Source organism: Fusarium redolens (genome assembly GCF_020744475.1).
Source record: "Fusarium redolens strain MPI-CAGE-AT-0023 chromosome Unknown BKA55scaffold_7, whole genome shotgun sequence".
NCBI lineage: Eukaryota > Fungi > Ascomycota > Sordariomycetes > Hypocreales > Nectriaceae > Fusarium > Fusarium redolens.
In genome coordinates, this window is record NW_025763670.1 from 2,138,230 (window position 1) to 2,152,604 (window position 14,375).

The 14,375-nt window shown below is 47.1% G+C and overlaps 7 protein-coding genes across 7 annotated transcripts; 3 read left to right on the forward strand and 4 right to left on the reverse strand.

Moving 5' to 3' along the window:
- Positions 1 to 131: 131 nt before the first annotated feature.
- BKA55DRAFT_567204 (uncharacterized protein) lies at positions 132 to 725 on the reverse strand. Its single transcript, XM_046192708.1, has one exon. It carries the CDS (start codon positions 668 to 670, stop codon positions 197 to 199), a length of 474 nt encoding a protein of 157 aa, XP_046050453.1. The 5' UTR covers positions 671 to 725; the 3' UTR covers positions 132 to 196.
- An 820-nt stretch (positions 726 to 1,545) lies between these two features.
- BKA55DRAFT_356069 (uncharacterized protein) lies at positions 1,546 to 2,413 on the forward strand. Its single transcript, XM_046185822.1, has one exon. It carries the CDS (start codon positions 1,795 to 1,797, stop codon positions 2,230 to 2,232), a length of 438 nt encoding a protein of 145 aa, XP_046050454.1. The 5' UTR covers positions 1,546 to 1,794; the 3' UTR covers positions 2,233 to 2,413.
- Positions 2,414 to 2,878: 465 nt separating this feature from the next.
- Positions 2,879 to 3,710, reverse strand: BKA55DRAFT_689708 (uncharacterized protein; the record flags this gene model as incomplete). The annotated part of the gene is made up of 3 exons (XM_046199383.1): positions 2,879 to 3,363; positions 3,410 to 3,587; positions 3,636 to 3,710. The coding sequence occupies 3 exons, from the start codon at positions 3,708 to 3,710 to the stop codon at positions 2,879 to 2,881; spliced, it is 738 nt and encodes a 245-aa protein (XP_046050455.1).
- Positions 3,711 to 3,988: 278 nt separating this feature from the next.
- BKA55DRAFT_356093 (uncharacterized protein) lies at positions 3,989 to 5,020 on the reverse strand. Its single transcript, XM_046185823.1, has 3 exons — positions 4,695 to 5,020; positions 4,475 to 4,640; positions 3,989 to 4,392 (listed from the first exon to the last, which is right to left on the reverse strand). Exons 1-3 carry the CDS (start codon positions 4,781 to 4,783, stop codon positions 4,186 to 4,188), a joined length of 462 nt encoding a protein of 153 aa, XP_046050456.1. The 5' UTR covers positions 4,784 to 5,020; the 3' UTR covers positions 3,989 to 4,185.
- A 585-nt stretch (positions 5,021 to 5,605) lies between these two features.
- On the forward strand, positions 5,606 to 10,624 carry BKA55DRAFT_356144 (uncharacterized protein). The gene is made up of 3 exons (XM_046185824.1): positions 5,606 to 7,293; positions 7,344 to 9,661; positions 9,785 to 10,624. Exons 1-3 carry the CDS (start codon positions 5,739 to 5,741, stop codon positions 10,322 to 10,324), a joined length of 4,413 nt encoding a protein of 1,470 aa, XP_046050457.1. The 5' UTR covers positions 5,606 to 5,738; the 3' UTR covers positions 10,325 to 10,624.
- Positions 10,486 to 12,090, reverse strand: BKA55DRAFT_509578 (cytochrome P450; the record flags this gene model as incomplete). The annotated part of the gene is made up of 3 exons (XM_046187533.1): positions 10,486 to 11,371; positions 11,421 to 11,867; positions 11,912 to 12,090. 3 exons carry the CDS (start codon positions 12,088 to 12,090, stop codon positions 10,486 to 10,488), a joined length of 1,512 nt encoding a protein of 503 aa, XP_046050458.1.
- An 885-nt stretch (positions 12,091 to 12,975) lies between these two features.
- On the forward strand, positions 12,976 to 14,232 carry BKA55DRAFT_689712 (membrane bound O-acyl transferase family-domain-containing protein; the record flags this gene model as incomplete). Its single annotated transcript, XM_046199384.1, has 2 exons — positions 12,976 to 13,742; positions 13,788 to 14,232. The coding sequence occupies 2 exons, from the start codon at positions 12,976 to 12,978 to the stop codon at positions 14,230 to 14,232; spliced, it is 1,212 nt and encodes a 403-aa protein (XP_046050459.1).
- Between the last annotated feature and the right edge of the window lie 143 nt (positions 14,233 to 14,375).

Here is a 14,375-nt window from a genome sequence, read left to right on the forward strand (position 1 = left end):
ACAGCTCAAACCGGACAACAGGCTTCAACGAACTCGTCGTCCACCATCTCGCGCGATACTGCAATCTTCTTCAGGAGAAGCGTAACGAATCACGGCGACGAATCACCTCGTCAAATTGGCGAAGCGGAAGAGGGTTAAATTTGGTGCTATTGCTAAGGCCTAGGGCGGGCGAGAGAGCCTGGAGACTTGCGAATGATCAAAGCTCTTGAAAGTGGTTCAACATCAAAGTCGAACAGTTACCCCGAATTTGAACACCCTTTCTGCTGCCGTTCCTCCATTTCCTCGACGTACCAAACCATATTCTCAAACAAACCCTGCGGGTAAAATCTGCTACATTCGGCAAAAGTAAAGCCCTTTGGCCCCTGGCCTTTGTGAGTAACACTTTTACACTGCATATGTCCCTAATCTGTATCTGAGTGACAAGGCGAAGGAAGTTTGCATTCACGTTAATGCCGACCCAAGCCCGACTATTGACAACCCCAACAAATGCTCCCATGATCTCAACGACCTCCAACCTCCCTAGCAGTGTGGAGATAGCCCACCAGTAGGCGTCCAGCAAAACGGAAGTGCTCGGTGTAAACGAGCTAGGAAAGCAAATGCGCAGACTGGCCAATGCCCGCGTCACAAAGCTTCTGGAACCAAGAGACATTAGTTGCCGAAAGTGGGACATCTTCGGAGACGACGAGTCTAATGGCACTGAAGCTGCTTTTACTGGCTGGTATTCTATGTTTTGGTTTATCTGACAAAGCTTCTTATATCTTAGTGAAACGTAGCGAGCCAACGCATTGACAAAACCTTATTTCTCTCACATACTTTAGGCAGCAAGCACGAGGACTCAACAAAGATGACTCTTGCGCTATTAACATACTAGCCTCCTCTTTTCTGTCTTCAGATTTGGTTGATCTGTATTTCTTTTCTTTTCTTATTGCATGCGACGGTAAACAGGCCCCGAGCTCTTACAAACACTTCGAAACTCCCTGGGAGGCCCAGACTAGCCACAGGTACTACCGGGAAACGAAAGTCTTTATTATGTAATAAACTTGTAATATGAAAGAATGAACCTCTTCATGGTTCCTTAAGTGATTGTTGGATAGTCTTGTCGGTACGTGTTTCGCTCGTCCTGTCGAGGGATCCCACCTAACATCTGTACATCACTCCCGTTCTCGAATTCTCAAGAGCTTCATAGCAGAATAAAAAGCCTTGTTCAGGGTGTAGCACTATTGAGCGCCTCATAAGGCTCTTTGGGCAAGCCCATAAACTGACCTGATTTGTCAAGATGGTATCCTTCCGGACGAGCCATCAGCTGATTCCTGCACCGACCCTATGCCTCCATTCAATCGATTTCTCAAATCGCGGAATCTATTACGTAGTTGCATCTTCTCCTGCATAAAACGTAAAGCTCAATGTAAGAATGGGCTGGTCTGGAATGGCCCTTGCAGATCATAGCGCAAAGCGGCCCAAAATGAGGCGTCCTGCCCTGAAACCGCGTATCTAAAATTGGCAATCATCTCTCCGGCATGGATTACCACTGGGCATGCCTTCTCAGCTGAGGCTTTCTCAGGTGCAGTGATGATGGTACTGCGTCATGGCTTGTACTATTGAAATGGTTATACGAGGTGGCGTTCATTCCCTTGTGGTACTGTAATCACGGTCCAATGTAGCGGGTGAATGAACAGATCCGTCTTATGCTAGACTGATTCGAATTGATTAAGCTTATTTAGAAAATTATAACTGCCGCCTTCCCCGCAAGTATATTGATTGAGCATCAATTTCGCTCCTTCTCATCACTTCACCATGTTGTTCCAGCATATCCTCATCGCCGCTTCCATCGGCCTCGCTGCCGCCTCTCAATTCTCCAGCCAAGGATGCGGTTACAAGATTGCACCTTGTCCCGAAGGCACTACCTGCAAGCCAATTCTAGACAACTGCAAAGACCTCAACAAATGCTCAGGCATGTGTTACTTCAAGAACGAATATCAAACCTGCGGAGGCTTTCGCGCCAAGCCTCCTCCGCCCTGCAAGAGGGGTACCTACTGTGTTGATGACCCTCGAACTCCTGAAGACTGCGGCATGGCTTGCGATAAGCCTGGCATCTGTGCGCCCAGGAATCCGCACACATGCGGAGGGTTCACAGGAAAGATGTGTCCTAAGGGCCTGTACTGCTATGATAATCCTTCGGATAAGTGCGATCCCAAGAAAGGAGGCAGGGATTGCTCTGGAATTTGCCTGTAGGGAACAGCTTTGAGTTTCACGTGAATGAGCTGGTTTACGGGATTTGTCTTTGTCTGTGGCGGGAGATTATCTGATGAATATAACGAACTATCGAAAGGATGAGCATCAGTGACAACTTTATGCATGACTTGTCTGCCGGGTAAAATCTTGACTGACTCAACAGCCAATTAAGCAGAGATTCACCTGTACCTCGGGGAAACGTTACAATTACAATTACAAGGTCTCAAATTATCCGCACGTGTTCAATTCGGGGGAGCACAAGCTGAAACACCATCACCCGTAAAAACGGATGATCGCTGTGCATGAAATCCGCCCCGTAATGTGTTTCAAAACATTGGTGTCAAACATCTAATTTAAATCAAATGTCTAAGCCCTACCAATTGTTTCTTCAGCTTGGAATCCTTCCATTTAGAGGTCTTTTTATGAAACGAGATTGGATGACTCATATCCTTGAATTGACCAATGATATCATGTATCGTAAATCCTTTTCAACGCCAAACATGGGATGCTTCAAGAACGCGGCTCTAGATTAATTGCTCTAGAAATGATTGCGATCAACGCAAATAAGCCAATAGTTTTCCATTCATCTATGTACGGACTGAAAGTATGTTCTAAATGCTAAGAAATTGTATCAAGCCGTGCACTCTTACAGCAATTGCCAGAATGCGGCAGCAACACCAACAGCAGCATAGAAATTCGGGCCTGCAGAATTGGCAAGGTTGGAATCGTCGGTCGGAGACGGGGTTGCAGTCGCAGTATCAGCAGTTCCCGTAATCGTGACAACAGAGTCATCGGTAGGCTGATCAGCCGTCGCTTCAGCTGCACTGCCCGACGCGCCCGACACGTTGGTTTCTTTCGGCTTGCTGACTGTGGTCTTGATCGAGGTTGCGGTTGTTTCACCAACTGAGGGCTCGGAAGGCACCTCGGAAGTCTTGTCACTTGAGGTCTCCTCAACCTTGGATTCTGTCTTGTCCTCTGTAGCAGTAGTAGGCACGGCATCTGTCGTCTTTCCTGCCTCAGTGGTCGGCTTCACCTCGCCACTGGCGCTGGTCGGCGGAACATTAACAGTCGTAGTCTCATCAGTCTTGGGAGATCCCTCAGACCCTCCGAGGCCAATAGGCTTCCCAAGTTCTGAACTTCGTCAGTATTGTCTTCATCAGTAAGACATTATACTTACTTGCGCAAAGCTCATTTGCCCAAGCCATAGCCCCATCCTTCTCATCGACGCAAGTCTTGTCGGCGCATTGGACAAAGTTGTCTTGCAGCGTAGGCATTGTGCAGAAGCAGAGATAATTCGTTGCCTCTTTACATCCCGCGGGAGGACCGTTCGTGATGAGGCCTTGGAAGCAGTCAATCTGTCGCGTTATTAGTATAAGAGAATCATAAGGTGATGGGTGTCATACGGCGCATGTAGGGTCGGCGGCCGTAGCTACGGAGGCCATGAAAAAGACCAGCTGGATTGATGTTGGTTTTCTCATTATGGCCGATCTCAAAAGCGGATTTTGGTGATGGTGTCGAGGTTGTTGGTAAAATAGTGAAGGAGGCAGTCGGATATTATATGTTGGAGGAACAAATATCGAATGATGCCCCTGCCCTTAGGTGTGTTTCAAGATCGTCTATGCAAGACCTTGGTCGATCCTACGTTTCATCCATCGACCCCTTGTCAAACTCCCTGAAACAACCCCCTCCCAGAACAAAACGGATCCCTAACTAGTAATTGGATGTCAATTGGTTCAATGGAATATCAAGGACTATCTGTAAATGACTCTCTTCTCAAGCTACGATAAACTTGACTCTATCGCAGTGGTGATGCATGCTATGCAAGAAATGAAATTCAGAGTAGACTCATTTTTGGAAATAAGCGAAGAAGAAATGGATTGGAGATTTCTATTATAGTTTATCCCTCAACTGGCGAGAACTGCAGGGCCTGTGAGCGGAGAATCAGAAGAGCCATTACCAGTGCTCTGGTCCAATGTCGACAGTGTTTACATCAACGCCGTCCTTGAACCAGCGCTCTTCCTGGCTGATCTTGACATTATTTCCGCTCATTTGCCTCTTCTTCATCAAACCATTCTCATCAAAAGTCCAATCCTCAAGCCCATAGCATCGCCACCACTGACCATCATCATCGCGAAATTCATACCAAAACTGCACAGCGATCTGCGAGCGTCAGAATAAAGATTTACATGAGGAATCTAACAGAGCTGTGATGCTGAAATCGAAAATGAGAAACCTGACTCACCTTATCGTTATCAAAAGCGAAGAGCTCCTTGCGCAATTTATACTCGTGTTCTCGGTTCCACTTATCGGTCAAAAAGCCCTCGATTTGGTCACGGCCTTTGATGAAGGTATCTCGGTTGCGCCAGATGGAATCAGGCGTGTAAGCCATCTTGACCTTTGATGGATCTCTTGAACGGAACATGTGAGTCATAATGCTTGCTTACGAGTTGAGGGGATCTCACTGGGTGTTCCATCCATCTTGAGCCGCTTTGACTTTTGCGTGAGCAGTCTCTCTGTTGTAAGGAGGGAAAGGGGGTCTTTGTTCAGCCATATTGTCGATTAAAGGGATCCGATATGAAGTTATGGAGGTACTGACATGTAATTGAGGAGATGAAGCATAAGCTTTATAGTCTGAGAAGAGGTTATGCGGCAAAAGCGGGGCTTGTTGCGGCGCGCTGATTGCGGCGACGTCGGTGATAAGTTCAACGTCACGTCAGAATAATTGATTACGCATGCATTATAAAACAATTTGTCAAACTAGATGCCGTGGCATCCGTGTGAAACTGGTAAGAAAAGAGTTCGAACCTTTTGTTTGTGTTCATAGTCCAACGAACGAGATATTGATATATACGCCCAAATATTGAGACAGTATTCATGTGAGAAGCTGCACTAAATCCAGTGATAAGTCGATGACGGATAACTAAGGAGCAATAGAGAATGCCAAAATAAGCGAAAGCTGAACTCCTTTTTGTCGAAGGATGTTTTACGTTTGATTTCCGGACTAGAGACCGTTTAGAAATTGTAGCTATGCTCGTATAGCCTCCAAGTCAACATTACCCTATTGGCTGATAGGAATTTATACTTAAACGCACTGCCGAAAACCCGTCCTATTGGTATAGAAGTAAGTAATTGCTAAAGAAAGAATATCAAATGGGAGGTTCCAAGCGAGTATGAGAAATAGAACCAGAAGTTTAAGGGTCGTAGGTTGTTGCCAGTTCGAACTGACAATCACGTGCCGTCTTGTCCCAAAACTGCCTTGACTTGACCTCAGCTCTCAGCCGACTTGAATCTTACGTCCTATTCAGCCACACGAAACCAAAATCTCATTCGCTATGTGCAAAGCCACAAATTGACAAATCCAGATAAGGCTGCATGTCGAGACAGAGCAGAAACGCGGGGAACATGCGCCCATCACCCAGCTCCCTATTAAGCTCACCAGCCACAAGTTCACACCATCCATTTTCATCATTAAACTCTTTCAACAAGGTCAATAAACCTGACACGACATGAAAGAACTTGATCCTTCGCTGTATACTATAGCATGGATTGCGCCTTTAGAAATCGAAGCTCAAGCAGCACTCCATATGCTTGATAGTCGCCACGATGGAAGGTTCCCCATCAGTCGAGGCGATGACTATATCTTCCTTGCGGGTGATATGAACGGTCATAACATAGTCATCGCAACCTTGCCAGCCGGGCAAGAATACGGAACCGGTTCAGCCGCTGCCCTCGCTAGCCAAATCAAAAAGTTCTTCACCAACCTCTGGTTCGGCCTCCTTGTCGGAGTCGCGGCAGGTCTTCCGAATCTACGTAAGATACCGCCAATCGATATACGGCTTGGCGATGTGCTTGTTGGGCTATCCGACGGAGATAGTGCCGGCTTAGTCGCGTATGACTTGGGGAAAGAGACATCCGAGGGATTTCAGCTTCTGAGATTTGGCCAGGTCTTGGCAAATACAGAGACAGTCGTCAGATCAGCTATTGGCAACATCAAGATCAGGGCACCGGATGACACTGATGTCTTCCTCCCCTTTTATAAGAGCATCAAAGACAAAGAACACTCAAAAGGGACATTCGCGGATCCTGGCCTGGAAAAGGATATCTTCTACGACATCGGTGATGACGGTGTTGATAGCCACGTCCAGAGGATGCAGCGGCCTACCGACAGGCGAACTCGCGTATGGTATGGTTCTATCGGATCTGGAGACAAGTTAACGAAAAACACCCTTAAGCGCAATGAGATAAGAGATCGCTATGGAGTAATCGGCCTAGAGATGGAAGCTGCAGGGACGATGAATCGCATACCTGTTGGTGTGATCAGAGGAGTTTGTGACTATGCCGACCAGCACAAGAATAAGGAGTGGCAGCCCTATGCCGCTGCCATGGCCGCAGCGTACGCAAAAGCTGTGATTTATGAGCTAGGCCCGGGAAAGGCGATGCCAAGCTCCAGCATGACAGATAAGGCCAAACATGCCCTTTGCGGTACCATCTTATGTGACCTTCCACCGACTACAGACCGTTTCTTTGGACGAGAAACTGAACTTTCGAAGATGGTCATATGTCTTGAGGCTACAACCCAACAAAAAGGCGTCGTTCTTTGCGGAATATCTGGGTCTGGCAAGACACAACTAGCTCGCGAGTATATTGCACAGCGAAGTGAGAAATTCTCCGCAATTTTATGGATCGATGCATCCTCAGAGGAAAGCATAGAGGAGTCCTTTTCCACTTGCTCAAGCCGTATTTACGAACAGGTCCCTGATTTTCGAGCGGGAAGAGAGAGCACTCCGCCACGTCAGCTTGTTCTAGAATGGCTTCGGACAACGCCCGAGAAGAATTGGCTGACTGTGATCGATAACGCGAATGGGCCTATCCCGAATAAACGACTGTTGGGACCTTTTCAAGACATGAAGCATGGATCTTTATGCGTTACTTCGACAAATCATGTCACAGCAAGGGCTCTCCGCCTCAAACAAATCCTTGTTGAGCATCTTGACCCCCGGGCGTCTCGGTCACTTCTTCTCTGGAGAGCTTACGAGAACGATACAGAATATGACGAAGATGGCAAGCTTTCCAATTCCCTCTGCTCTCGTCTGTTACTAACTCTTTCAAAGTCAGCAATGCAGCTAGACGTGCAGCTAAGCTTCTGGATGGATTCCCTCTGGCTCTGGAGCTGGCAGGAGTTCTCCACCAACGCGGGATTATACTCCTAGATGAATTTGCCGAGACCTTCACCAAGGACTACCCAGAACTTGCTCAGTTTGAGATTGACTCTGGAATGTGGATTTGGACCAGAAACGGAGCAATCGACTCTCTTTTTAGCATGCTTGATTCACTTTATGAATCAATCATGATGAAAAGCAAAGAGTCAGCTCTTCTGATAACCTTCTGTTCAATATATGGGCCTTTCGCGATTCCCATCTCACTCATATACAACCTGGAGCTAATCGATATGGGAGATACTGACAGTCAGAGCTCTTGGAAGCAGCTGCAAGCTCTAACCCAGAGCAAGGTCAAACTCAACAGGGCTATCGACGAGCTAAGCAAAGTCTTCCTGGCCACTAAGAAACAAGCAACCGATTATACTCTGTTGTCATTTTCCGTACATGCTTCCATCTGCCAGTGGAGACTTGCCACCATGGAAGATCGAGACGTGTGGATCATTCAAGCAACTTACAGCCTCTCAAAACACATTCTATCACTGCATGAAAAAAGCCACGTCTTTAAGTTCTTCAATTTATTCAATCGATGTCTAGATCTACTCTGGAAACACATCGACGCATGCCATATCGACATCTATGGGAAGTTCGCTGAGGCATACTTTACGATATGTCTATGTGGTGCGGATGTTTACCTGTCAATGGGAAAGTCTGAAATTGCCAAGACACTCTTTACTTCGGCGATCGACTATATCCGGTCCTCCAGCCCAAGTGACCCAGACGAGAATATACTTCTTCGGCTTCTTTGTGGCTTGGCAAGATCATGTGAGAATATGAGGGAGTTTGAATTGGCTGAAGAGGCTCTATCATCAGCGATTGCTATCTCGGAGCGCCTAAACGGACACATGAATGACCAGACAGTTAGTCTTATTTCACGGGTCAAGGCACTGAGAGACCACATGTTGACCGAGTTGGAAAATCGCAAACGGGCTTTAGTTGCCAGCACGGGACCGAAACCTGCGCGTACGATGAATTCTAGTGAGGAGTCTTTACTCGAATTCGAGGACGAGGAACTTTATCGCCAGCTGAGAAAAAGAATCTTTACCAAAGGTGGTCATGACTCCCGTACCAGTTCTTCTGACCCCACGACAGTGATTCCTTTACCGAACCTGGCTTGGGAACTTCGCTTTAGCCACCCTATTCTCGTCTTTAGCTTGCAAGACGATGGAAACCACCTATCAGGTTTATCGGGCGCATTTCCGATGACGATTCAGGGCAGAGTGGACATTATGATGTACGAAATAGTTGATATCAAGTCCATACATATTGAAATCAACGTATCTGGAATGAGTGCATGGAATTTGGAAGACCGCAGAAAAGGAATGCGACGAATTGGCGATGTTTTCTATTTCAATTCGTGGAAGCTTAAACTGTATGAGTCCTGTACCGCTTCTGATGCAAAATTTGGAGACAACTGCACCTTTCGACTAGACGACAAGAACTATCAAGAAAATACGAGACAGCCTGACAGTAACGGTGTCGCTACATCAGATCATACTCCCTTCCCACCTGGTTCTTACAGCTACTCATTCGAAACGCCTGTTGATTGTCTTTTCACCCACGCCGAGAAATTCATTCATGGAGACATCAATTGGATGTTATTTGCTGTCATAGAGTTCCCCGAATCCAACCCTAGGCTTCCACTTTCATTAAGAAAGGAACTGCCTGTTATTCAAATTCCCCATCAGCTGAGGGCGAGAAGAATTGCCACCAATCAATTCCCTAGACAACAGAACGATGGAATTTCTTTTTGTGTCGACTTGCCCTATGAAATATCTCCCATTGGCGGCAAGCTCCCCATCACAGTCACTTTCGGCCCTGTCAACAATGATTTTCGAGCTGAGTACTTGACTTACTCTATCGTACAAAGAGGCGAGCGGTGGACAAAAGATCGAGCAACACGAAAGACAGATGAGCAAAAGCTTGTGCTTTGGGAAATATTCCCACTTGAGAAGTCGAGCCTTGCAGGAGATGATAACTCCAGTGAGCAGGATGGGGAGGAAACAGTCTTCTCCTATGGAAGTGATGAGTCCCTCAAGGCGTTGTTCAAGAAACAATATCTGCCAGACTTGGATCCTGATAAGCCTGTTTCTATCTATAACGATCTCATGTTGCCATCCTGTAAGCAGATGGAAGCTGGATGGCTGGTAGGTCAGGAACCTCTGGAGCTAACTTGTACGACTCCATTCATCGAAGTGAAACACTTCATCCAAGTAAGTTACTTTTCTATGATCATGAGAAGGGCTAAAAGTGAGCACTTAGCCTTCACCTTTATCACCTGAGTTCTCAGAATAGACATCAGTTCCATCTTTTCGGAAGACTAATTATACTTTCAGGTCACAGTAGGTGGATCACGTCCTGATCCAAATCAATCAGAATTACGGATTCAATTGGAGACAATTGAAGAGATTCCTATCACAATCATTGATTGCCGAATCACTCACAGAAATGACCTTCTGGTAGACAGCATGGCTCGTGAGTTGTCACCTACAAAGAACAGGACGACAGTCTGTGGTTGCCCCGACGCAGACAGTTTCGAAGAATGTTTTTCATGGGATAAGATGGCACCGAGGAAAAGACCCATCAACGCAACACTTCTTACAGAGACGTCTATCTATACCAGGGAGATCTATGGTGGAAGTGAAGACGACGTTCGACGAAAGAATGCGACACTTGACGAAGTATGGAACCAGCCAACTCAAAGTCCCAGCAATTCTCAACATTGGGAATCTCGCCACGATAAATCAAGGAACTCGAGCACACCAAAGAGTCCATTAGATGCCCAGAATTTGGACTTGCGCATGGCTACAGGCGCCTCACTGAACTCTGGCTTTACGATCGACACAAGAGACGAACCGCCACCTTACAGTGATTAGTCAACATCAAGCGAAGTTTGGTGGAAGCAAGCAATCCTCGAAAGACCAAGATTTAGTCACGCACACCAGAAATTCAAGATGAAGATGGAATAATGACTTGTTCCTGCAAAACGTTTCCCGTCAATCGTTCGCAGCGGCGGAAATTGTCATCTCATTGTATCCTATCTAAAGTGCACCTTTTCCCTACCAGACCGTCTCGACAGATTCACCGTAATATCCCCAGCCGGCTTCAGAGACGTCAAAGGAAGCTTGGATCTATCCATTGGTGGAACTATGAAAGACTCTGTCGTGGGACTCATATCGAACCCCAACAGAACGCTTCCCGCAAAGGTTAGGACTTCATAAGAAGCAAAGTGACGACCAGGGCAGAGCGTGTTGCCACCACCAAATGGTCTGAAAGCGGCAGACCTTCGGGTCTTCTGCTCCTTGGTGAGGACCTTGGACTTCAGGAATCTTGTGTGGTCAAAGACATCCGCGTCTGCGCCCCATGTTGTTGGATCAGCGTGGATGAATGCTGTTGGCATCTGAACTTGAGCTCCTTTCTTCAAGAGCCAGCGGTCCTGAATTAGAGTGTCTTCGTTGGTGTACCTTACTGTTGCAATGCCACTTGTCATTCGAAGTACTTCGTCATATGTTGACATGAAGATTGGGCACTTCTCACGGATGGTGGTGCAGTCAAGAGATACTGTCCCAGACGAAGGATCTTCAAGAGTGGCTTCAAGCTCGGATCGAATCTCTTTCAAAAGATCTGGTCTGGAGAAGATTGATATCAACAGCCAGAATGTCGTGGGGATGGTGTTTCCAACAATGGCAAGGATGCTGCCAAGCAGAGCGCGGGCATTGTTTTCATTACTCAAACCCCGTCGGATGCCCAGGCCTGAAAGTTCCTTGATGAATGAGCAGGCAGTATCCAAGCCATCATTGTTGAGATATTTCAAGAATGCATCGACGAGCGCTTTCCGAGTTCTCTGCGCTGTGGAATGCTTCTTGGGACTCAAGAACCAAGGGACTCCAAGGAGAAGCACCTTGATATTGGCCTCCCAGGCCCTGTCGATGTCAGTCCATATCAACCTGCCTTAGGTTCAGGGACGCTTACCAGAATGTTGAGTTCAGCGATGGTTCAATGGTGAATGGATCCTTCTCTCCAAAGCAAGCAGAGTTATTTGTTCTCATGAAAAGATCTTGAACCCATGCATAGAAATCGATCGTCTGGCTTAAAGGAAGCTCATTGACGATGTTGAGCAGCTTGGCACGAATCAGTGTGCACAGCTCATCAAGAGATTCTGTACCCGGAAGCAAGGAAGCCTTTTGAACTCTATGAATCTCACCATACATGCCATTCTCAGTATGAGCATCGCGAAAGATGAGTTCAATACCCGCCTCGTCGAATCCCATCATTCGACGGAATGCTGGAATCATGGCAGGGCTAAATGAAAGAGAAGTTGTGTTGCGCTGAACGGCCTGCACAAGTTCTGGAGATGTCACGATGTAGTTCTTCTGCCCCGACATGTCAATCGTGAAGATTGGATGCGGTTGTTGAGCGCTGACGAGGTTAACGACATTGAGCGAGCGTGGCACAAGACTTACCTGACGAGATCAAAGTATCGCAGGCCATGCTTCAAAAGTCCGTAAATGTGACTGAAGTAAGGGACGGTCTCTTTGACATACGGCGGCTCTCTTGCGTCGGGCTGCTTTCTGGTAGCCAAAGCGACGATGGCTACCACTACGCAGCAGACCACCCCAATGGTGAGGTTGCTCAAAGCCATTGCAATCGACAAGTACTTTCAGTCTACCCTATGCCTGAGAGTGCAGACTTGCTTGAACGAAGTGTTACTCTGCTTTACGTGGGAATTGCCCAGCCGAGATCTCGACAAGAAAAGACCGAGAAAGCTACAGTTCCAGTTCCACGGTTAGTCACAGTGGATGTATCCAATTCTGTTTCTAATTCCGTTCAGCTAATCCAGCATAAAAGAGTAAGCGCTGTCATATCCACCTGTCCGTCCGTGTCATACGTAAGTGGAGATCTTCATGCCCCCGTCCAAGCCCTCTTTGACCTCTACCAGCGACATTCCGAAGATCAAGGGGCGCAAAATGACAGCTAAGCCCCCTTCGTAGCGGAACTCGGCTCCGCAGACTCATCAAGTTAGGGAGCAACCAACAAAGATTATGGAGTTGTATCAAGGGCGTGTGCTTACAATGAACAAGGATGAATCGGCTATCTCGTCAAGGACAAGGGTAGGGATTACCGTTGCATTAAAGGATCGGGACCCTCTCTAGCTTCGACCGTTGAGATTTTCACGGGTGGCTTTTTGCAATTGTCCGATGCAAGGAATTGAGCCAAGACGTTTGCTGCGTTACTTTGCTGCTTGCGGCTTATCTCAGAAAATAGACTCGGGTGTACTCGAAACGGTTTCCGGTTCAGCGTTAGTTGGGCCGTAGACTGGGATGCCTTGTGTTTGGTATCATGAAATGGCTCGCAGCGATGAAGCCTGTAGAGGCGTTTCATCAGCCCCAGTGACAGCTCAGCAATTCTCGTACGAGTGTCAGTTATACTAACATGAGTGCCAACAGTCCTTCAGCAGGTCCAACAGCCCTTCTGCAGGTCCTATAGTCTTTGGAGGTTCTGTATGCCCTCAGTTCTGTCAGCAACAATGGCTTGTCGTCTCTACCTTCATCCGCTGGCCATATCGACAGCCCAGCAATTCTTCTTCATTTACATCGCGGGCTTCACATCTCGCACATCAATCCTTCGACCAATTGGCTTCATCGTATTTCTCATATCAACATTCGTTGCGCTTGCTACGTTTGAAGACTTTGTTGAACCGCCAGGATGGGTCTCCAGAGCCATCATCTCTGCATTTCCGCAAATCTCATTGACGTACTTTGAGCGCATGATTGTGCGTAAAATTGCATACGCTGAGGATCGTGAGAAGAAAGACCAAGAGCCTCAATCGAGGATTGCGGAATTTCGAAAGCGATATGTCTTTGGACAAGAGGTTGCGTCCTCGATGAGAGGATTAGGCACGCCTTGGGAGATCAGAAACATTCATCATTTCGACTCTCAAGACCCGACATATGTGCCTGCTGCGACACCATTTGTGTGTATAAATCTTCTCAAAGTACTTCTTTGCTATTTTGTTCACAAGATGTGTATCACAACGCAATTGAGTCTCGATCGGCAGTACATGGCTCCAAATTACGTGCCCATCTTTCGCCGTCTTGGTGAGGTAACACTGGCAGAGCTGCAAGTTCGGTACATCGCGACCGTTACAACAGTTGTATCAATTTTCTGCTTCATTCAAGGCGGCTACTCTCTCGCTTCTGCTGCATCGGCAACCATGAATCCGAAAGCTGTCAAAGATTGGAGACCGATTTTTGGTGAATTGACTGAATCTTACTGTCTCCGACAATTCTGGTCGTAAGTTTTCAGTGTACTTTTAGTGGAATACCGCTAATTTTCTAGCACGTTTTGGCACCAAGGGTTGCAGAATAACCTTCGGGGCACTGCGACATGGATTGTCAAGAACATCTTTCGCTTGAAGTCATATTCTCTTCCGTCACGGTATTTGAAGATTCTTCTGGCTTTTGCATTATCTGGCTTGGTTCACGTCCCAAGCGACATGGGTAGCGCAGTGTCTGCAAAAGACAGCGGAGCAATCCAATTCTTCAGCACGCAATTAATCGGGTTGATGCTGGAGGATGTGTTTGGCGACTTGTTTCATCCTCTTTGGAAGTACAAGTTCACGAGAATACTGGCGAGGCTTGCTGGTTACTTTTGGGTTATCTTTTTTCTTGCTTGGTCTGGACCGGTTCGGTGGTTTCCAGTCATTCTCCAGCAGCGCCCGGAGACGGAACTGATAAGACTCAGTGCTTTCAAGCCGATGGGCAAGGTCATGAGTTGTTGGTAACAGCACTACAAGAGAACGTATCTATGAATTGAAACCCCCTCAGAAACACCTTGTGATTATGAACTTCGTTGTTAAGAGCTTGAGCAAGATCAGTGAAATGTTGGGCATCCAACCACGCGCCACACCTTGGTGCTGAATTTCTC

Excerpts from the sequence above, each read along its gene's own strand:
- BKA55DRAFT_567204 (XM_046192708.1), bottom strand. The coding sequence starts at position 670 with ATGTCCCACTTTCGGCAACTAATGTCTCTTGGTTCCAGAAGCTTTGTG.
- BKA55DRAFT_356069 (XM_046185822.1), top strand. The coding sequence starts at position 1,795 with ATGTTGTTCCAGCATATCCTCATCGCCGCTTCCATCGGCCTCGCTGCC.
- BKA55DRAFT_356093 (XM_046185823.1), bottom strand. The coding sequence starts at position 4,783 with ATGGCTGAACAAAGACCCCCTTTCCCTCCTTACAACAGAGAGACTGCT. Across the intron at positions 4,641-4,694 it reads CAAGATGGATGGAACACCCA|AGATCCATCAAAGGTCAAGA; the intron begins GTGAGATCCCCT and ends GTTCCGTTCAAG. Across the intron at positions 4,393-4,474 it reads TCGCTTTTGATAACGATAAG|ATCGCTGTGCAGTTTTGGTA; the intron begins GTGAGTCAGGTT and ends TGACGCTCGCAG.
- BKA55DRAFT_356144 (XM_046185824.1), top strand. The coding sequence starts at position 5,739 with ATGAAAGAACTTGATCCTTCGCTGTATACTATAGCATGGATTGCGCCT. Across the intron at positions 7,294-7,343 it reads TACAGAATATGACGAAGATG|TCAGCAATGCAGCTAGACGT; the intron begins GCAAGCTTTCCA and ends ACTCTTTCAAAG. Across the intron at positions 9,662-9,784 it reads AAGTGAAACACTTCATCCAA|GTCACAGTAGGTGGATCACG; the intron begins GTAAGTTACTTT and ends TTATACTTTCAG.